The following is a 23,383-nucleotide window of genomic DNA, read 5'->3' on the forward strand; positions in this document are numbered from 1 at the left end:
ACCAGTTAGACATGGCTCCCTTACAGCATCTTTGTGTCCTTTCTGAAAAATGTTCCCTTCTGACTCCTTTTTGTCCCTGAAAGTGCTATTTGCTGCAAACATCATCTTCAGCAGCAAGCAGTAGCCAGCTGGGGAGTGCTTCTGGCAGAAAACGGGCTTGAAGCCCAAAGCTATTGCCCTACTCTAAATAAAAGCAGCTGGACTAAGCACACCTGTTGAAGCACATGACCAAGGTCTTGCCCTGTTGAGCAGCCTGGCTGCTGAATTAGGCACCAGCTGGCATTCTGTACTCTCTTCATAAGCAGCCCCATGTATAATGCATTGCAGTAATGTAACCTAGAGGTTACCAGAGCATAGACAACAGAAGTTAGGTTATCTCTCTCCAGATAGGGGAGCAGCTGAGCTGGGCCACCAGCCGAAGCTGATGGAAGATACTCAGTGCCACTGAGACCACCTGAGAAGTACCCTCAAGCTGCAGACCCACTCCTTCAGAGAGAGAGTAACCCCCTCAAGAGCAGGCAACCTCCCATCCATCAGGTTTAGGGAACCATTCACTAGCAGTGTCTCAGTCTTATCTGGATTGAGCTTCAGTTTGTTGGCTTTCATTCAGTCCATTCCCAAGGAAAGACCATCGGTCCAGTGCAACCTCTGCCACACCTGCAGATGTAAAGGAGAAGTAGAGCTGTGTGTTATCAGCATATTGCTGACAGTGTATTCCAAACTCTGGATGACCCCACCCAGCTGTTTCATGTAGATGTTAAACAACATGGGGGATAAAAGCAAATGCTGCAAAACTCCATGGGACTGATCAACACTCCCCAAACACCACATTCTGACAGCGACCGTCCCAAGTAGGATTCTTTTTTTAAAAAAATAAATAAATGCTTTAGTGGTTGGGTTGAAAATCGCATAACATAACAAAAATGATTGGTTGATGTTAAAAACAAAACAAAAATAAGAGTATACAATCTTTCATTCCTTAATTGATACGTGCTTTGTACATCGTTTTGTAATTCAATTTAACTTGACCTCCGATCCTCCCATTGTGTTCCCTGATTAAGTTCTTTAAATAGGCACATGGATTCACATGTAGTGGAACTGTAAAAAGATTAGACAGTTTTGGGAAATGATTTACCCCTAAAAAAACTTGAAGCTTTCCTGCTAGGAATTATAGGTCATGAAATTCCAAAAAAGTTCAGGAGAATCTTTATGTATGCCACTGGAGCAGCCAGAATCTTAATTGCAAAAGATTGGAAAGGAGAGGCTATACCATCTAAATCAGATTGGCAAAACAAATTAAGGGAATATGCTGAACTGGTGAGATTATCAGCAAGGTTTAGAGATGTTGCAGATGAAAAATTTATCAGAGAATGGGATATAAACAGACTTTATGTAAAAGAACACTGTCAAATTGCCAATCCATTGGCAGGTTTGGATTGAACTTCTGTGTGTAAAATAGGAAAACTTGATAAAACTCAAAGTAAGTCAGACAACATGGAGAAATCTTAGGCAAGTCTGTCCAAGTAGGATTTGAAGCACTACAGAGCAGTGCTGCCCACTGCCAGTTTAGGCAGACTGTTGATTATGGTGTGAATGAAATATACATAGGGAGTTTTTCCTCAGCTGATGTTTAGAGATTGCCCGAGCAAGCTGTTAAGAAAAAACAGTGGATGATCTTTATTTTTGGTCTCTGCTTTTCATCCGTAGGGTGAATCGGGTGAGCCAGGACCAAAGGGACAGGTGATTATTTGCAAACAAATATGCATTTCCTTTAGCATTGTGAATTAGGTCGGTTTACACCTTTAAATACAAAAAATAATAATGTTTTATTCTGATGATGATCGGGGAGGGTGGATTGCATTACTAATGGGGCAAAGTGTGTGACTAACTGAAGCTTTTTTAGGTAAGAAAAAACAATGAAGGGGAAACATGCTAGTGACTTAAAAAGTTATGTGGATAGAATTTGGTATGAAGAAAATGCAAGGAATAGAACCAATAATTTCTCACGCTTAGAAAGCAAGCGCTATGGAAACTGATGGCCAGCAAGTTTAAGGCAATCATAAGGAATTCCTCTTTCGTGCAGTGCATAATTAACCCTGGAATTTGCTGCCAGAGGATGCCCTAATGGCCATTTTCATAACTCTTTTTCTTTTGAAGAAATGGTTTAGATGGGTTTATGAAAGCTATTGGGCAATTAGACATTTTAATCAAAAATAGAATCCTCTATGGCTACTTGGGGATTCACAATGGGGTGGTGGTGGATATTACCCTCATGCCTAGCTTGTTAACTGCAAGAGGCATCTGGTAGGTCACTGAAACATGGAACAGTAAGCTGGTCTTACCCACCATTAGAGATTCCAGAGAATACTGTACAAAACAGATACTGGGGCGGAAATTGTTGCAATGCTTATGTTTCTCCAGGGACAGAACAGAAACCATGCAAGCAGATACAAGCAGTATTCACTATTATTTGCATGCTAAATAATAACAATGTTACGTAAATAATTATTTTACTTTCCACATGTTTTTAATGTTTTCCTTCCACTGAAATTCATTGGAATTGATTGCATAATTACTGAATGTTAGTTTCCGCCTTTAATAGTGAGATTAATAACCTAGGTTTTAGTAGAAACCAAACTGTAGTGGAACGGAAACAGTGCTGACTGTAAAGATCACAGGATGGGACATAAATTTCTGCCTCCTTATGCCCCTGTCCACCAGGCCATTCTTATCACTGTGCATTAGCTCTCCAGTCTTAAAAGGGGCTTTGTTGAGTCTTGGGCCTCTTCTTAACTAGCATCTGATCTTTCACAGCAAGGTGTCCGTGGGGAGCCTGGTTTTCCTGGACCTACTGGAGATGCAGGCGCACCAGGTATCAGAGGCTTCCTAGGACCTCCGGGGCCCCGAGGGCTACCTGGGGAGCGTGGTGTACCTGGAATGCCTGGGACTCAAGGTGCTCCGGTGAGTTAAACCTGATAATGCCCCATGCTACCACAGAAAACAGCCACACAGCACAGCACATGCCAGAGCTAGATGGACCAATGGTCCGACTCATAGTATAAGACCGATTCCTGTGTATTCTGGCAGTGGCTCTTCAGGCTCTGTCCAAGAGATCCTGTTCTCACAATCTGTTAGCAGGTTTTTATAATAAGAGGTACTAGGAACTGGAACTGGGTTCTCCTGGATTCAAAGCAAAGGGGCAACTCACAGAGGAAGCAGTTCACTGTGTGTCTTCATGCCCCTCTGTGCTGGTCTTGCATTCTTCAAGTTACCCTCCTCTAGAGGTGAATAATTCTCGTCTGTGTCTCCCTGCATCAGGTGCAATTGGATCACTGAGGAGACTGGCCTATTACACCTCTGCATGAATAATTATTCCTCCTTCATGTCAGGATGCATGCCCTGCTGTTGATACTTTGGACGGTCTGAATTAGGGCATGGCACCCTCTCATGGCCATCACTAAGTAGTGCAAAAATAATCTTTACAAAATCAGAAAATTAATCATTTGCACGTGAAGTAGAAACCCTGGTTGGCTGTTGCTGTTCTGCAAGGATGCAGATCCACTTGTCAGCCCAGCAGAGCTGAACTGCAGGTTGTGTGGACACTGCCTCTCCAAGGAGATGCTATCACACACTGATATTTGCCCATTGCTTCCTCTTCCACTGATTTGCACACAGAGTCTTAGCAGTACTACAAGCAGAGAGTAGAACTGGAAGAGGCACTCTGGAACTGGGCATTGCTTGATAAAACAAAGAGGGGCGAGTAGACCTTCCAGGTTTAGTGGTTGGGGTGTCAGGATTCTGCATGGCTTTTCGTCCCCCACTCCCAATCCTTCATTGCTAGTAGATGCACAGCTGCACAGCTCTATTTAGGTAGCAGGTCTGATAGCACATGAGTCAGATATTTTCCTCCATGTAGAGTCCTGGTTGTGATAACCAACAAATCACCTTGCAGGCCTGTAAGGTTTCTGGAGTCCAGAGCTAACTATGTTGGTTAGAAATTGGTGCAGCCTTCAATGGGGGGAAATTGTTAGGCTATGGAATTCATGACCACAAGAGGAATGATGACCACCAGCTTTAAAAGTTAATAGAACCAATGCATGAAGGATTAAGAGCCTTGTAGGTGGTGTTGCTCAGGAATTTTACGAAACCCCCCAAATTGGTGCAGTTTCCAAACGTTCAGTCTACCGTCTTGATTCATAATGGTGTCCAATTTTATCTAGACACAGATGAAAGCCTGTTCCTTGATCTTGGGAGTCATCGTGCAAAATTTAGTTATGATATTTTAAGAGGTGTCAGATGCATAGCAAAGAGACAAACAACTTTTCAAAATATATGATAGACTAGAGGGTTCCACTCTGCTTGCTCTACTTCCCAACCATGTTAGTGCCTCGCGCCCTTCTCTTCTTGGGATGACCCATTCTGAGGTGGATTCCTGGTAGGGCTTTCTTCCAAGTCTTGGCTCAGTCTGTGTGCCTCTTGTACCCCCTAGTGACTCAGAGTGTTGTCATTGGTCATGATAGCTGTGTATAATCTCTGGTATCAGAGCCTATGCCTTTGAATACTTGTTGCTGGGAAACAACAGCAGGAGAGGATTACTGTGCTCGTGTCCTGTTTATGGGTGCCTCATAGCTATCTGGTTAGCTGGTATGAGAACAGGATGCTGGCTTAGGCGGGCCTTTGATCTGATCTACCAGGGCCTTTTCTTAGATCTACTGTGAGTGTAATGGTGGTGCGTGACAAGATCTCCTCTCTTTCCACTTTCCAGGGCAGGGACACAGGAGATCAGCACATTATTGATGTGGCCTTAAAAATGTTACAAGGTGAGTACATAGAAAGAGCCTACTGGATCTGAACAAGTTGGGTCTGCCTTAACCAGTGTCTAGATTACAACAATGTCCAGCCAGATGCGTCCTATGAACCCACAAATGGAGCATGAATGAAACAGCCTCACCCTTCCATTGTTTGTCCCCAAGTAAATGACATTCAGGGGCACATTGCCTCTCAAATTGGTAGTCCCATACCTTCTAAAAAAACCCCCAGGGTTGAAATCCATCACAGAATTCACACAGCATTTGCACAGATGTAGATATACAATGACTATCAACCTAGCGAACTGGCAGGATTTAGAAAATGATCTTCCACAGCAGATCATCTATTAACTATGAAAATATTGATAGGAAAATGCAACGAATATAGCGGCCCTATATACGTTGGGTTCATCAGTTATGAAAAAGCTTTTGATGCTGTTGAAACCTGGGCTGTACAATGAGCATTATGAAATTGAAGAATTGACAGCAGATACAACCAGCTATTGCAAGAAATAGCAGACAAGGCAACAGCAATGTATCATATCCACAGAAAGACCAACCCAGTACCCTTAGAAAGAGGCATAAGGCAAGGAGATGGCTTATCGCATAAGCTATTTACACTTGCATTGAAAGGTGTGTTTAAAATGCTGTTATGGTCAGAAAAAGGAATTAACATCAACAGAAAATGCCTAAATAATTTATGATATGCAGATGATATATAATTGCCAAAAGTTGACAAAAAGTGCAAGAACTGCCAGCAGAACTAATTGAAGTATAAAAAAGGTAGGACTGAAGATGAATCTAGCAAATACCAAAGTAATGTTTAAAGAAGAGAGTGATATACAATTAGAAATTAAATAAAGCAAATTGAATAATGTCTATTTAAGCCAAAAGAATAATACTGAGAATTGAAAATCAAACAGTGGAAATAAAGTGGAAATTAAAACAATTGTGGGTGGCCTTGGGAAACTGTATAATGAAAAAAAAATGCTTAGGCCTTAAAGCTAAAGTGCTCAGTACATGCGTTTTACCTGTGATGTGTTATGTTGCCGAGAAATGGACCATGACACACAAATGCACAAACAATGTAAGAATAAAACAATATGGCATGGAATGCCCAATGTTAACATATAGAAGAACTAATAATTGTATGTGACATAGATTGAAAGTTATGGATGGTAGTGGAAAACGCCACAAAATTAAAATGGACATATGCAGGACATGTGGTAAGAGGCTATTCAGGCTGATGAAATTAGCAGTCTTAGTATGGAGGCACTACAATTTCAAATGACCAAGGGAGTGACCTCCTATGTGACAGGTTGATTATCTAAAACTCACAGCAGGGCTTACGTGGTTGCAAGAAACAAACAACAGAAAATAATGGTGAGAACTTGAAGAGGTGTATGTCCAAAAAAGGAAGGAAGGAAGGAAGGAAGGAAGGAAGGAAGGAAGGAAGGAAGGAAAGATATACAGTGTAGTCCTTCTAGAGTTTCATCAGCTGCACATTAGTAAATAATGTCCTCAAAATTCAGCCACTTTTGCAGTTTTATTCTGCAATAAAATCTATTGTATTTGGCTACTGGGGTGTTGTTTTTTTGTCCCAAATAATGCTAATGTGAAAAGTGTCCCATTCATTATTTTCAAGGAAAAAACAACTCGGAGAAGCAGGTAAATGTCTTTCTCCTGACACGTTTAGCTTTGTTTTGACACATATTATCACTCCAAGACACACTGGAATTTGGCTTGGAGTAACAAAATGTCCATATCTTAGTAGTGGAGGGACAGGAATTTGGCCCAGCATTTAAATGCAAAGCTACCCAATTTGCACTTTCCAAACCAAAACATGAACTCAGCAATCCTTCGAAATGCCCACTTCTCTGAATTTTGCAATGCATTTCCCTAGCCACGGGATGTGTATAAATATGCATATATTAGTGAAAATAATACATTCTATTAGGGGAAATTGCATAAATTGTGTCTATTAGGAGGGATTCACATGAAAATGCTGATGAATTTTCATGAGGACTGATATGGAAAAGTGGAGATTTGAACTCAAGATTGGAAAAATGAGAAACTGTGAGAAACTAAAATAGACCGATTGGCCCATCCCTATTTCTTAGTTTCTGTCTGTGGAGGTTAATAGCCAATCATAGATCCATCCTCCTTGAATATACGGAAAGCACATTCTTTTTGTCTGCCCTGAATCTGCTGAATCCAGTAAGGATGGAGGAGCCCCAGGTACATGCAATGTCCCTCTCTCATTCTCTCTCACTCACTCTGCATTACAGAACAACTGGCTGAGTTAGCTGTGAGTGCTAAAAGAGATGCCATAGGTGGGGCAGGTGTGATGGGACCACCTGGACCTCCAGGACCACCTGGCTCACCTGGTCAGCAAGGGCCACATGGACACTCTGGCCCTCGAGGCATCCCAGGAATCCTAGGAGCTGTTGGACAAATTGGCAACACAGGACCTAAAGGTAAGAGCCCATCTCTGCATGAAAAGCATCATTGAGTTTTGTGGCTCAATTCAAATGACATGTGGCACGCTTCCTCCTCCCCATGCTGCCTTTTCTTCAGTGCTTTAATTACTTCAGAGCCAGTGTGGTGTAGTGGCTAAGAGTGGTAGTCACATAATCTGGGGAACCGGGTTCGCGTCTCCGCTCCTCCACATGCAGCTGCTGGGTGACCTTGGGCTAGTCACACTTCTTTGAAGTCTCTCAGCCCCACTCACCTCACAGAGTGTTTGTTGTGGGGGAGGAAGGGAAAGGAGGATGTTAGCCGCTTTGAGACTCCTTAAAGGGAGTGAAAGGCGGGATATCAAATCCAAACTCTTCTTCTTCTTCTTCTGCTTAGCAATGGTTCATTCGGACATCCAAACCAGCAAAATATGGTTAGTGTTTGTCCTCCAAAACAGTATCAGAATCCCCTTGGTAAACTTTGCAAATATGACTATTTTATCTGACATGTTCTGCAGTGTTTACTGTGTTGCATAGTTTCAAGTTTTGCTAGTCATGGGGAAGGGTGTCAAGGAGCTATGTGTGGGCACTTAAACCCCATCAGATTCCAACCACCTGCTGATTTCAGCCATGAGGGCTAGAAACTTGCTCAAATTTTAAAGCTGAGATTCTGAAGAAACTGGTTTCTGCACACGTTTGCACATTCTATGGGTTTTCTCTGTGGAATCGCAGCATAACTAAGCATAACTGGCAATGGGGGTGGGGAAGCTCAATCATGTCAGTTTCCTTTGCGATAGCTTATTGCTGATTTTAATTACCATTGTATATCTTAAAAAAAAAAACTTGTTTTAAACTGCCTTTTACTGATAAGTTCAATGTTTTAATTTTTGTAAACCACTTTGAGGTTTTCACTGCAACCGAGTGGTTTATAAATTTTGTTAAATAAGAGCTTTTCTTCAGCAAGAGCAATGCAGAATCAGCTGCTCTGCTGTCAGTCCTGGAGGGATGTGTGCATGAAGTGTTAAAAGTCTCTCACTATTCCCCCCCTTCCAATTTTACAGGAAAGAGGGGCGAGAAAGGGGAGCAGGGAGAGCCCGGCCGTGGACATCAAGGGATGCCAGGGCCACCAGGAATACCAGGTAAGGTGACTGCAGAGGCACCAAGGGCAAATCACAAACAGTAAGCTTTTTCAGGGACTTCCCACATGATATCGATACAAGTTGCCTGGGGCAGTAGTGGTACATGTGGTGTGGCAGAGGCGCCTTCTGGTGCCCAGTTTGCCCCTGGATGGGAATGAAGCAGTAGTGAGGTTGGGGCCAGGACACTGGTACAACCACACTGCCTTGCCCCTGCTCCATTTAGGCCCCACAGATCTACCCCACCACATGCTCCATGGCCATGGGTCTTCCACTCAGCATGATCCCAGATCACTTATCGCACCTACCTTTCAGTCCACTGTCTCTTTGAGCAGCTTTGTCAAGGGTCTTGCCAACAGGCTGGCATCCCGCAACCCAGTCCCCTCCCCAAAATGCCCACCCAGAAAGCGTGAGAATAAAGAGGTCACAGCAAACAGGCCCAGCATCAGAATCTAGGCTGCCATGGGTATGCCAGGGCTGACCCCAGTTGCTGTGACATCTTTTTGTTCTTATTTCTTTTAGAAACCTTTTATAGTCAGGGGGCAGCCAACTGGGCATGTCCATGGCTACAGATGATTTTTTCAATATTTTTATTTTAAAGTATATTTATTGATTTCCATGGTGCTTAAGGTAAAGGTGTTTAGCTGCGGGTGGCGCTGTGGGTTAAACCACAGAGCCTAGGACTTGCTGACCAGAAGGTCGGCAGTTTGAATGCCCGCGACGGGGTGAGCTCCCATTGCTTGGTCCCTGCTCCTGCCAACCTAGCAGTTTGAAAGCACGTCAAAGTTCAAGTAGATAAATAGGTACCACTCCGGTGGGAAGGTAAACGGCGTTTCCGTGCACTGCTCTGGTTTGCCAGAAGCGGCTTAGTCATGCTGGCCACATGACCCAGAAGCTGTACGCCGGCTCCCTCGGCCAATAAAGCAAGATGAGCGCCACAACCACAGAGTCGGTCATGACTGGACCTAAGGTAAAGGGGTCCCTTTACCTTTACCTTTACCTAGCAAAAGCAAACCCATTTTATTCTTACAGTCATGATGGAACTATTTCGCCTCCTTTTTCTTTTATGATTGGTAACCAGGTTTGGGTTTTTCTGTTTGCTTTAACATACCAAGAATGTGGAATCAGCTGTGAAGCGTGGAATGGCAGTGGAGAGGAGAAGAGAAATGTTAATTGTGTGCTTCACACCTGAAGCAATGCACTTGGCTGCCTGAAGGGTGTGTGTGTAAAACTGTTACAGGTGTGGGAAAACTGTCCCACCAGATGTTGGGCTCGAGCTCCCATCAGCCCCAGGCATCATGGCCACATGGGAATCTCCTTTGCTTTTCTCCCAGAGCATTGAGGTCCACCAACTGGAGCCAAATGCAAAATAGTGTCATCGAAAGAGGCAGTGGCAGTGGATGAGGGCACTCCCAAATTCATCTCACTCCAGGAAATTGTTCTCAGTAGTAGAACTGAGATCACAGTTCTCTCACACAAAAATCTGTCTTTGTTTCAGCAAACAAAAGTTGTTGTGATCATTAAGTGGTTGGGTGCCAGAAACACTTGGTGATCTATTGCAAATCAGCCAGAGACCTACCAGTAGGTCCTGACCTACTTTTTGCCCACAAAAGGTGCACAAGCATGAACTACCCATGCCTCTTTTCATTCTTCTAGGTCTTCCAGGACACCCTGGCCAAGCCACGAATGGCAAAGAGGGAGAGCGAGGCACCCCAGGTGTTCCAGGAGAAGCCGGGCGGCCTGGTTTACCTGGCCCTCCTGGTTCTCCTGGGCTCTGTGAGGCAGCCGCTTGCCTAGGAGCCTCTGCCTATGCTTCAGCCCGCCTGACTGAACCAGGTGCTGTCAAGGGACCTTCGTACTAAATGTGGTCAGGGAAAAGTTCCGTTGCATCGAGCTGGCAAAAGCTCCACCACTGGCATTGAGGGACCAAACACACCAGGACTTGAGAGCAAAGAGACGGGGAACAGCCAATCAAAAGCTCTTACGGAGTGAGGAGGCTCTGTCAAGCTTGGGCAACAGTCCATTGCTGTTGAGAAGACAAAACTTGGCCACTGTGAGTAGCCTGAATCGAGGTGAATTAAAAGGCGCCCATGGAGACTCGCAGAGATGCAAAACTTGTCTTAATAGCTTGGATCGAAATTGCACATGAAACCTCACTAAATGACTGTTCCTCTTTTAAATACGTAGAGGTAATTGTTGACCCCATCTCACTGCCATGAAAATAAAAGTGTGTTTTGTCTAGATAGATGTTGTCAATGGTTCCAAAGCAAGGGGGAGGGGATTTTATCCTTTATCTTGACCCCAAATCATATTATAATTTGTTGACTCTGTAGAGCAGCCTTCCCTAATCTGGTTTCCTCAGATGTTTTGGACTACAATTCCCATCAGCCCTAGACATCATGGCTGTCCTGGCTGGGGCTTATGGAAGATGTAGTCCAAAAATTGAAGGCATCATTTTGGGAGAAAGCTTCTGTAGAGTACAGACAGTGACTTCTCTCTGTTGGTGTTTGTGTGGAATAGTTCCACAGTGAGGAAAAATTGGAATTACCGCATGAATGAATTTTCTTAAAAAGTAGCATTTGATTTTTCAAAATGTAGTCTTTGATCATTCCCTACCCACCCGAGTTTTTCTTCACCTCACTATGTGTAAATAGCACAGCAAAGCTTGCTATCAGAAGAATTTAAGAACAAGCTTATCAATTGATCCCTTGATAATTCTTTAATTATTTCATTGATTCACTGGGCCCCCTTTACTCTTTCAGCCCCTTTCCTTCTAAATCTCTAACTTGTTAACTTTTTGTCACATTATATTGCATTTGCATGGAAGGATTGAAGTCTCCAAATTTGTCCTCATTTTTACTTGCATTATTATTGTACTTTTTATGAGATACAATTTTGATTATTTATCAGAGTCGCCACGAATCATCTCTCCAAAGCTGTAAATCTTTGTAAAATAATGTTATTTTATAAGTACTAATTAAAAATCATTATTTTTTTCCCTCCACAAAAAATAGCTAGTCAAACAAGACAATAAAATGAAGAATGAATGCCAATTAACTTAATTGCTTCTCTGGGTTTAATAGACTTGTAAAAATTTGCTTTTCATTAGTGTGTATTTCAATAATCATCTTTTGTGGCTAATTAATCATCCTCATCATTTATTTACTGGATCTTGCTTCTGTTCGGGAGATAGAATGGATTACTTTGGAGGACCAACCTGGCTCTGTGATCCTTTAGATACCGTATTGTCCACATTTTGTGGAAGGGCTTGAAATGTACATAACTTTCCAAATTTGATTCAAATTCCAGTCTGAAATGTGTTTGGTGTGTGTGTGTGTGCAGGGATGAATCTCATGTTTTAATGCTAGGACTTTAGCTACATCATTTATTCTAGGGGAGAGCTATACTGGACGATGGAGAGTCATGAAATGCTGTGAAGACCAACCATTTTTTGGTGGCATAAGCTTTCATGGGCTTTTTTAATTGGTTTTAGGTAAAAGTTATACATAACAAACGCAACATTTTCAACATTAGAAAAAAGGTTCTTTTGAACCTTCAGACCTCCTTCCTTCCATGGGTTCCAAGTCTAAATCTATTATATAATCATAGTGTCCTAAATTCATGTTACTTTACGAGTGTCTTTGTATTCCTGCCAGTGATTTCAATTGTATACAGTGGCCTTTCAAATATGTTAGAAAGTTATTCCAGTCTTTTAAGAATACTTGGCCAAGGGTAGTGTTCCATGCATCTGATGAAAGCTGGTTCACAAAAGCTTATGTCACAATAAATCTGTTAGTTGTTAAGGCAACACAAGGCTGTTTTCTCCGTAGCTTGTCACTGAATTTTTAACCAAAACTTGAAATTCCCCTACCCAAACTCTGAAGCCCTGTGTCATTCTCATTTGACAATTTATCCACTTTTAAAAAACAATTAATTGAGGCTACCACTTCATATATCTGATAACCAATTTAGCTGTAAGATCTACGAATTTGAAATCTTACAATTCAACTTTCAAAGCAGGAGGATGTGGTTGTAGGGAATGGCAGTTTTCTTGAACTCTCCAAGGTCCTGAAAAGCAGAACTGTCCAGGTTATTTAAAATAGGAATTCCAAGCACTTCTTGAACTTGAGGCTCTGTGTATAAGACCATAATAAATGTTCACAGCTGTCCTCTACAGGAGCATTTGTAGTGACATTACTTTTATTTGTGGGGAAGAAATTTATTCTTTCATTTCTTTATTTTAGAACAAAAACCAGAATAAGAAATGGTGTCATGGCAAATATTTCCAGTTATGCCACACCCTGTGGCAGCCATTTTGTGGCTGGTGCTGATAGAACGTCATCAAAATTCCAAGTGTGCTCATTGGCTTTAAAGATTTCGCTACTCCTGATGTACAGTTTTGAAGGACAAAACCGCTACCACAGACTACAATAGGCAGTGCCCTTCTTTCAGTATGGAAGCAATATGCCAGCTTGCACGTCTCACCAATTATAGGGTTTGGTAGGAGAGTCTGAATGCATAATAAAACCATCACAGATTTCTCATCGCTATTGCATTGTGCCCTTTTACAGAATACAAGTCCAGGTATCATTAGCTTCTGTGGGGATTGGAGAGGGACTAATAAGGAAGAAGTTGTTGCGAGACCAGCCAGTATAGCGACATGGGCGTGTACCATCACTGGTGAGTCCTGTCATGTGACGCCCAGGGGACCACTTCCTTGATTCTCTGCCACCCACCACAAGTTGGGCAAAATAGGTGGAAGTTAATTTCCAATATTATATTTGTAAGATGAAATTTAATCAAGAAATTAAGCCTCTTGCATACTAACAAGGCTCCACGATGCATCTGACAAATGGAAAAAATGAACGAAAACCCTCTTCCCCCTCCCTCCTCTTCCCCCTTGCATGCTCCATCTTTTTCATTAAGGGCCTTCATAAATATTCATTGTATAAATAGAAGATTGGATGCCATGAAAGCAGTGGGGGCCGGGGGGAGAGAGAGAGAGATTGAAATCAGAGTGTTTCTGCAGGAATAAAAGGCCAGGCGACTGGCCAAACTTCAGCCCAAATAACAATAAATCATTGGCACAAGGAGGATAAGAAACAGTCCTGTCATCTTTGTCATCTCAGTCTTCAGGGTAAATCAAAAGAGAGTTAGCGATTTTTTTTTATTAAAAAAAATTAAACAAAGACCTGCTGGTGCTTTAATTGTATTGGACACTTAGAATGAAGTGCTATGAATATTAATTAATGTGGCCAGAGGCAGCTAAACAGAAGACGTGAGAATATAACCCAAGTCAGCCCCAACCACCTGCTTAACAAGTTACTGATTCGGAAAGAAAAACGAGTTCCCTAGTTAGCTTAATAAATTGCACATTATAATTTATATAGCAGCTCAGTGTAAGATAATGCTGTGCTGAAAGTTCTGAATTGATTTCTTTTCTTTTGGGCACATTCCCTGGGGTGAGGAACAATAAAATTTTTCTGGGGAGAGAAACCCACAATCTTTGGTGGGCTGGCCATTTCAGAGGCTGGAGGCTGAATTTTTTGATGGACATGCCCTCCACCGCTCAGGACACGGGTGGCACTGTGGGTTAAACCACAGGGCCTAGGACTTGCCAATCAGAAGGTTGGCGGTTTGAATCCCCACAATGGGGTGAGCTCCCGTTGATCAGTCCCTGCTCCTGCCCACCTAGTAGTTTGAAAGCACGTCAAAGTGCAAGTAGATCAATAGGTACCACTCCGGCGGGAAGGTAAACAGTGTTTCCATGCGCTGCTCTGGTTCGCCAGAAGCGGCTTAGTCATGCTGGCCACATGACCCGGAAGCTGTACACCGGCTCCCTCAGCCAATAATGCGAGATGAGCGCCGCAACCCCAGAGTCGGCCATGACTGGACCTAATGGTCAGGGGTGCCTTTACGTTTACCTCCACCCCCAACTTTTTTTCCGCCCAGGGCAACCAGGGTCCGCCCCTGCCCCCCAGCTGCAACCCCCCCCCCCAAATGTACCTGACCGGATGCTGCATTGTCACTGCTTTTCTGCAGAGACATTTTGGGGTGAAATAGCCCCAGACAATGCTTGGAGCACCACTTTTTGTTTCCCATTGTGGCAAAAACATTTATAGGATGCCTGTAGACCGTCAGTGTTTTGTGCGAGGGACTCAGCACAGACCATCAATTTAAGTTTGTGCAATTCGTTTTTTAAAAAAAGAATGGGACTTTTTGAAGTTAGGGAAGTGACAGGAAAATGCATGGAGAAGTCGGGTAAATGGATGATTCACAAGAAGACACATAAACACCCCAAAGCCAAATCAGGATGAATGCTCATTGTCATATAACGGCCCAGCAATGAAGAAGAAAGACTATTCAACAAATACCAGGCAGCATCTAACCTTGGAATGAACACTCAGTATACAGGTCATCTCACGGAGCCCATAGAGAAGAAGGGGCAAAGGGGAGGCCTGTGCTGCTGCATCTTGCCAACCTTTCCTCAGAAAGTGCCTCCCCACTTTTGCTGCTATAGAATGGTGATTTTAAATTGGCACTTTCAGCCTGTTAGGGCAATCAGTTCGTATGTGCAGTTGTCGTCATTTGTCTGTTTGTTTCAAATATTAACCTACCGCTTACTGTTCAGGACTACCAAGTGGTTCAGGAGGCTCTCTGCTTCAAGCTTGCCGTCATTTGTGGAGGCCGGGGATGAAAAGCAGGAAGGGTTCATGCCAGAGGGGCACTGTTCCTTCCTTCCTTCCCTCTCTCGCTTGCATGAAGATTGCGCTTACAACCTGAGTGTACGAATAAGGCTTTGGTGTGTGATGCAATTGGCAGAGTAACTGTAGGAGCATAAGATGAGCCTGGCTGTTGCATCAGGCCAGAGACCCATCTAGCCCAATAGTTTCTTCTCATAGTGGCTAATTTGGTGTCTATGAGAAGCCCAAAAGAAAGACCTGAGCACAGCAGAAGGTATTCAAACTTAGGGACTCTGGCAGCCAGAGCCTGGTGCCTCAGCCTCTATGCTGCTGTGGAAGCTTGTTAGAAGAGGAAGTTGCTGATCTACTCCTAGCTAGAACACAGAAAGCTGTCCTATACCAAATCAAATCATTTGCCCACCTAGTTCAATATTTTCTACACTGACAGGCAGCAATTTGCAGAGTTTCCAGCAGGATTCTTTCCCATATCATCCTGAACAGAGGGGCATGGTTTGAATCTCAGACCATCTGCAAGAAAAGAATAGGTTCTGCTCCTGCACTACAGCCCAGCCCCAAACAGACAAGTTTTAATGTTTGCAGTCATTGGTTCCTCTCTCTCTCTCTCTCTCTCTCTCTCTCTCTCTCTCTCTCTCTCTCTCTTTCTTTCTTTCACCAGGGGGCACTGTTTGCTTTCCAAAGATGAACTGCAAAGCATAAGAGTTTGTGTTGAGGGAACAGAGCACTAGTAAACTGGGAGAAGGGAGCAAGGTGTACGAGTGCCCCTCAAATTCTCCCACTTTCAGATTAGATTGCTGCTCAAAGATTCTCAAATGTCGACACCGCGTGGGTTATGGACAGGTCTTTAAATCGGAGACCTGCTTTCACTTTATATCAAAGTGGGAAAGACATACACAAACAGTCGAACCGATGAACATAAGAATGTCTTTGCTGTTTCAGGCTACAGATACGTCTAGCCCAGCTTTCTGCTTCTAACAGTGGACAGCTAGATGTTGTTGGGAGTTCATAAGCAGGGCCTAAGGAGGGTGGTGGCCACCCGCTAGGTGTTGTGACAACCCCAAACGTTTGTATGGATCTGAAGCTACTTAGCCTACTGAGATGTAACCCACAGGTAGAGCCTGTGCTTTCAGTATAGAAGGTCCTGGTTCAGTATTTGGCATTGCAAGCAAAAGGATCAGGTGGCAGATGATGAGGCCTCACAGAGCCAGAGTAGGCACTGAAGGCTATGTGCTTTGTAGGCAGGTGATATCATCATTTTACTGAGACTGAGCAGGTCTGGGTCTGGTCAGTGCTTGGGTGAGAGGCTGTATGGGAGCCACATTTACACTGCCTTGGGTGTTGGGGTGGAAGAAAGGTGGGATATACATATGCAACGGGATAAACATAAATAAACAAAAATGTGAAAGTAAATAGTGTGTAGAATGAGATGAGGAAGAGAATTAGGCAGGGATGCAACGGAGCAATTTTGGAGATAAGTGTGGAACCAGTTTGACAAGCTGTCATATAGTGTATCCATAAAAGAGGAGCAATATAAATTGCTCTTCAGATGGTACCTAACGCATAGCACTAGAAAGATTAAATAGACTCTACAGGGCTAATTATTTTAAATGCTGAGAGTGCCAAGCTGATTGTGCTCACTTTCGTCATATGTGGTGGGGCTGTCGGACTGCTACATGTTACTGGAGAACAATTTTTCAATGTATGCCAGACATCGTGGACATTACAATAGGAGCTACTTTTTTTTGCTGGTCCTGTTCAGTGTCATTGGAAAGAAATGAGGTGGAGAAGACTGTAAGATTTTTAGTTTTATCTTATTAATGGCTGCAAAAATCATGCAGGCAAGGAAATGGAAGGACCGGAATTTACCACCCGTTTGGGAATGGCTAATGAAACGTGTTGAACTGGCAATGATGGATAAACTAACAGATGCAATTCAGAAAAGAGAAGGCATGAAATGGATTTCAATAGCTGCAGAGAGATGGAACTGTTTGGAGGATTATTGGAATGAGCTATACAGAAACGAGATTAGAAATATTTTTGATTATTTAGCTTATGTATTTGACTATTCCACCTTCTGTTCATCAGCCTATCATAAGCTACCATTAATAAATGAATAAATTGTCCAATGGGTGGTTAACCTATAGCTCTTCAGGTGTTGTTAGACTCCAACTCCCATCAGCCTCAGCCACCATGAGGGATGATGTGAGTTGCAGTCCAACAGCATTGGGTCTCTTGGCAGCCTCTGCTATAAGACATGACTCTTATAAGTGTCCTCAGTAAAGCTGAAATAAAACAGATCAAGGCACTGGATCCTTATGAAGAAAGGCAAAATGCTTTGGAGCATTTTGCTGAAGAAGAAGGCAGGAAAAGGATTAGGGGGGGGGGACCTGATTGACATTTATAAAATTGCACATGGGCCAGAGGAATTGGAGAGATTTCTTCTCTCCCTCCCAACTCCCACTTCATGATAAGAACATCTAGTCCAGCATCCTGTTCTACAGTGGCCAACCAGATGCCTGCAGAAAATTTGCAAGCAGAACGCAAGCACAAGAGCCTTGTCCCCTCTTGTGGCTTCCAGCAACTCGTACTCCTAAGCACACCCATCGTGCCAATCAGCTATTGATATTTTTATCCTCCATGAATTCATCCAGTTCTCTTTCAAGGCCATTCAAGTTGGTGGCCATCACTACATCTTGTGGCAGCGTATTCCATAGTTTAACCAAAGTGTTGCATGAAGAAGTCCTTTCTTTTATGTCATTGGATGTCCATGAGTTCTAGTGTTATATTGGGGGGGGGGGAGCTTTAGCCTATATACTTTCTCCATACCATTCATAATTTTATAAACTTACATTGTGTCACCTCTTAAAAAGCGCCACTTGCTGCAACCTTTGTGGGGGAGTCACCTGTTGATGATTTCGGTTTTCCTTTTCTGGACCTTTGATACCATAACTAGTATGGAGGATGGGAGAGATCACTTGATGAAACTGACTGCCTGCAGCTTCAAGAGGGACCAAAGCATGTCCTCCTTCATGCAATGCAGAATTAACTTAAGGAATCCACTTCAGATGCCTGGGAGGATGTTTGTGTTCATAGACCCTCCCAGGCTTAACAAAATGCATGGCAGAGGAAGAAGGAGTAGGAGAAAACCCTTCCACAAGCTTATGATTAATGAAAATGCAAAGCTTACCCTTTGGAGGCCTGGCCCAATCTTCAGAGGCCTCAGCTCATGGAAGGCTACTGAGCTGATATGATTAAAGAGCTTTCCCCACAACTTTAACAAGGCATTGATTTGGAAGGACAGTGCCTGAGCAGATTAAGAAAGATTATGTTTTAATTAAAGTAGCTGCCCAGGCCTCAATGTCTTTCTTCCTTTCCCTTTGCCAGTGCATGTCTTAGCTTGGCTTGAGTCACTTCACTGGTGCAGACCAAATGGGACTCGCCAAACCTTGATATTGCAGGGATATCCCAGGATGCAAAAGGACCCAGCTGATATCTTCCACTGCCCTCGTCTCTGAGGTTTCCCTTTTCGTTCTTGGATTTGCAGCTGCTGACTGAACTCAGGCATCAGACTCATTCAGCACAGAGCTGAAATGGGCCACGAGCAAGGCATGTTGTGGAGCACTGAGAGCTTTCAAGCTCTGGAATGACACTGACCCTCTCACCCAGGCTCATGTTAGGAGGAAAATTAATTACCTGAAGGTTTTACACAGTGTGTGGGACTTTCCTCTGAGTAAACTTGCATATAAAGCACTGGGAGTCTCTCTTCTTCCAGAGTGCCACAATCTGTCTGGAAAAGATTCAGGTAGGTAGCTGTGTTGGTCTGACACAGTCTAAATAAATAAAAAATGGTCCAGTAGCACCTTAGGTAAAGGTAAAGGTACCCCTGCCCATGCGGGCCAGTCTTGACAGACTCTAGGGTTGTGCGCCCATCTCACTCAAGAGGCCGGGGGCCAGCGCTGTCCGGAGACACTTCCGGGTCACGTGGCCAGCGTGACAAAGCTACATCTGGCAAGCCAGCGCAGCACACGGAAACGCCGTTTACCTTCCCGCCAGTAAGCGGTCCCTATTTATCTACTTGCACCTGGGGGTGCTTTCGAACTGCTAGGTTGGCAGGCGCTGGGACCGAGCAACGGGAGCGCACCCCGCCGCGGGGATTCGAACTGCCGACCTTTCGATCGGCAAGCCCTAGGCGCTGAGGCTTTTACCCACAGCGCCACCCGCGTCCCCAGTAGCACCTTAGAGACCAACCAGCTAAATTTGTGCTGAGCTCCTGGACAATTTTTTATTTATTTTGTCTGGAAAATATCGAGGAACATTTAACCAAATAAAGGAGGCAGGACCAGCCCACACATTAGCCTTGGTGAGGCAGTTGCCTCAGGCAGCAGACTGGTGACAGCTGGGAGGCCTAGCAGATCTAGGCCCCCCAAGGGACATGTGGCCCCATCATCTCCAGTACAGAACCCAAAGGATTAACAGTCTGTTGGGAGTGATCTTCCTGCCTGGATTATAGTTTTCTTCCAATTCCCTTCTCTCTCTCTCTCTCTCTCTCTCTCTCTCTCTCTCTCTCTGTGTGTGTGTGTGCACGCGCTCATGATTATTAATTATTTCTGTACTCTCTCTTGAAAGCCATAGGACCTGGGGATGCTGAAGTGTTCTGTAATTAAAGGCACCCAGTTGTGAGCATTTACCAGCGGGGGGGGGGGGTGTTCCAGGGTGGGTGGCAGGCTGCAGTTTGCATTGGCAGAAGCCCCACACTCCATCCACTTCATGTTCAGACATGTTTTTGACTCAAGGGGCTGTGGATGCAATGGTCTTCTTTCTGGGGCACCAGGCAAAATAATTGCTTCCTGCTTCGCACACAGAAATACAAAAAGAGCCCTGTTTCTTTTCTTTTCTTGGAACAACCAGAAGGAAAACAAGAAAGGGGGGAGCAGCGGATGCCATTGTAATGCATACCAATGCTCAAAGACTTATCAGGACATCATTGTATCCATGTCTCAGGGCCTGAGCTAGACATTGTTGTTATAAATTCCCCCCCCAAAATTGTACAAAATTCTGCAAAACACAGTGTTATCAAACAGGATCTGATGACAGTATACACAGCCCATATACAATGACAAATCACTGTTGAACAAATACAGGCATGAAAGCAAATAAGCTACAGGTAAGTGAATGCGTGGAAGGTAGCAACTAAAACTGTATATACCACAGTCATAATGGTTAGACAAAACAACAGCCCTATTACACCAAGGGAAAGTAATTGGAATATTCAAATGCCCAAAGCCATTCTATATCAACCATATTCGTCTGTAGGCTGTGGGTAGGGGAGGGATGCGTGTCTATTTATGGAATCCTATCTCACTGAAAAATTCCCTGCAGAATGAAAATCATCAAGTGCGGGAGAAAGGACCAGCCCACCTTTCCTCCTGACATGCTTGTCCTTTAATTTTAATTGTGGAGTTTTCAAATATTCACCCCAGCTGCAGCCTGAAATATTATATTCCAGAGCGTGTGTATATGGGGGGGGGGGAGTGAGGGTCTGGCTGTGCTCCCACCCTATACACATTCATTAGAAAATCTGAACACATTCTAATAAACACGCATGTAGTCAGGAGGAGAAGCCTGTTGTTGTTTTCCACACTCTGGGGGACTGCAGGGAGCTTGGGAAAAGCTTTAGCATTTTCTTTCTGCTGTGAAGAGGCCCTGGGGGAGAGAAATGAAAGCAAACTGCAAAGAGGCCCACAAATAGCAACTGAATCCACTGACAGTTGTGTTGCTCTAACTGCTAGACAAGCCTCCCCCAACCAGAGCTACAGTTCCTGGCCTGCCACCCATACTGACGGGCTGATGGGAACTGCTAGATGCATCCAGGTTAAGGAAGGCTGCACTTGCCATTGCATGCAACAAAGGCTTTGTGTGGCCAATGAAGGGCTTGTGTAGATCCATACAAAGTTGTTGCATTCCATTATACAAAGATGGGGTGTTCAGCTCAACTTTTAACACAGGGAAAGCTGCATCCACCCCCTCAAAAACAAAACAAAACAAATAAAAACAATATTCCAGTCAATTCTCTCCATAACAGTCTTTTACTGAGCTCACACACACACACACACACACACACACACACACACTCACACACTAAAATTTAAATGACTATTAGCTGAATTTGCTGCTGACCGTGTGGACTGCCTTCACATCATATTGCCTGTTACATTCAGTTTAGGAGTGGGTTGTCTTTTCTTCTTCTTCTCCATTTCTGTAATGAGAAGCTGGGAGAGAAATGAGACCGTCACGCCTCAGCTTCTTAAATTGGAAATGCATTTTTAAATGTTTTGCCTTCCTGGCTGGGTTGCATTTATTCTCATCAAATGTGCAGCATAGCTACATTTCAGCCCTGGGTTTCCTAGAGTTCAGGAGTGGAATCTGGGACACTGATAAACAGTGAGACTTTTGTGTTGGGTCTTAGATCTTTCCCTGCCCCCCCCCCCTTTTTAAAAAAGCAAAACAAAAAAGAAAAAGAAAAAGTTTTTTTTTAATTTACATTGACAACACTTATACAGTGGTACCTCAGATTAAGTACTTAATTCGTTCCGGAGGTCGGTTCTTAACCTGAAACTGTTCTTAACCTGAAGCACCACTTTAGCTAATGGGGCCTCCAGCTGCTGCCGCGTCGCCGCCACGTGATTTCTGTTCTCATCGTGAAGCAAAGTTCTTAACCCGAGGTACTATTTCTGGGTTAGCGGAGTCTGTAACATGAAGCGTCTGTAACCAGAAGTGTATGTAACCCGAGGTACCACTGTATACTGCTTCATGTATGAAATTTTCCAAGTACTGTACAGAGATAATAAAATTGTAGAATAAAAAGACGTGGGCGGGGCATGTCTATATTTTATTTCTGTTATATTTGGTTCTTATCTGAGCCTCCACCAAGGTAGCTGTCTCTCCCCGCACCCGCCATACACACCTGATGGATGGTTAAACTACCTTATTTATTCAAATTGACAATGCCAGCAACAACAAAAATGTAGCATAGACAAGGATATCCCAGAGTTCTTTTTTTATAATATTTTTTATTAGTTTTATAAAATACAGAAAAAAGAATAAAGAACATATTATGAAAGTGGAAAAGAAAAGTTACAAATTTTTCTTACTCTTTTTTCCCAATCTGTTGGACTTCCCCACGTCCTCCCAACCCTGCATTCTCTGTGATACATAACGTCTGCAATTTGTTAACTTATTTCAATACTTATTGTATCTTCCTTTTTATCATGTTACCCAATTTCAAATAAATTATAACCCAAATCATGTACATTTTCATTTTAACACAATAAAGTTGTTTCATTGTTCTATCTCTGACTCCTTGTACCTTAATTTCCATTTCTTTAATTTAACATTACTGAAGCTAGAATTTCCTAAAAGGTGTGTTTTTTAACATTCATACAACTTATAATGTTTTTCCAAATAGTCTTTAAATTTTCTCCAATCCTCCTCAAATGTTTCTTCTCCCAAGTCTCGGATTCTGCCAGTCATTTCGGCCAGTTCCATATAGTCCATCAACTGCGTGTGCCATTCCTCCAGTGTGGGTAAATCTTGTGTCTTCCAATATTTTGCAATCAGGATCCTTGCTGCTGTAGTAGCATACATAAAAAAAGTTCTGTCCTTCTTAAACACTCTCCGGTCCACCATGCCCAGAAGGAAGGCCTCTGGTTTCTTAGGTAAGGTAAATCTCAGTACCTTTTTTAGTTCATTATGAATCATTTCCCAGAAGGCCTTTACTTTCGGGCAGGTCCACCAGAGGTGAAAGAATGTCCCTTCCGCCTCTTTACATTTCCAGCATTTATTATCAGACAGGTGATATATCTTAGCAAGCTTGACTGGGGTCATGTACCACCGGTATATCATTTTCATAATGTTTTCCTTCAAGGCACTACATGCCGTAAATTTCATTCCGGTGTTCCATAACCTTTCCCAGTCTTCAAACATAATGTTATGCCCCAAATCCTGCGCCCACTTTATCATGGCGGATTTGACTGTCTCATCCTGAGTATTCCATTTAAGCAGCAGGTTATACATTCTCGAAAGTAGTTTACTTTTTGGTTCTAACAATTCTGTCTCTAGTTTCAATTTTTCCACCTGGAATCCAACCTTCTTGTCTACTTTAAAGACCTCTTGAATTTGTGCATAATGCAACCAATCTCGCACCTTGTTTTTTAGTTTTTCCAAGCTCTGCAACCTCCAATTGTCTCCAATCTTTTCAATAATTTCCCCATATTTGGGCCAAT

General features: G+C 43.3%; 1 protein-coding gene across 1 annotated transcript in view; it reads left to right on the forward strand.

The window, feature by feature from the left end:
* COL9A2 (collagen type IX alpha 2 chain) overlaps nucleotides 1-10,641 on the forward strand; it is a 47,263-nt gene extending 36,622 nt beyond the window's left edge. The window contains exons 27-32 of the mRNA XM_083751729.1: nucleotides 1,708-1,740; nucleotides 2,815-2,961; nucleotides 4,766-4,820; nucleotides 7,097-7,285; nucleotides 8,326-8,403; nucleotides 10,057-10,641. Of these exons, the coding sequence (XP_083607855.1) occupies nucleotides 1,708-1,740; nucleotides 2,815-2,961; nucleotides 4,766-4,820; nucleotides 7,097-7,285; nucleotides 8,326-8,403; nucleotides 10,057-10,262 (708 nt within the window). The 3' untranslated portion in view covers nucleotides 10,263-10,641. The remainder of the gene's footprint in view (nucleotides 1-1,707; nucleotides 1,741-2,814; nucleotides 2,962-4,765; nucleotides 4,821-7,096; nucleotides 7,286-8,325; nucleotides 8,404-10,056) is intronic.
* The last annotated feature ends 12,742 nt before the right edge of the window (nucleotides 10,642-23,383 follow it).

The sequence above is a fragment of the Podarcis gaigeae genome (assembly GCF_964106915.1).
Source record: "Podarcis gaigeae genome assembly, chromosome: 8".
In the NCBI taxonomy this organism is placed as follows: domain Eukaryota; kingdom Metazoa; phylum Chordata; class Lepidosauria; order Squamata; family Lacertidae; genus Podarcis; species Podarcis gaigeae.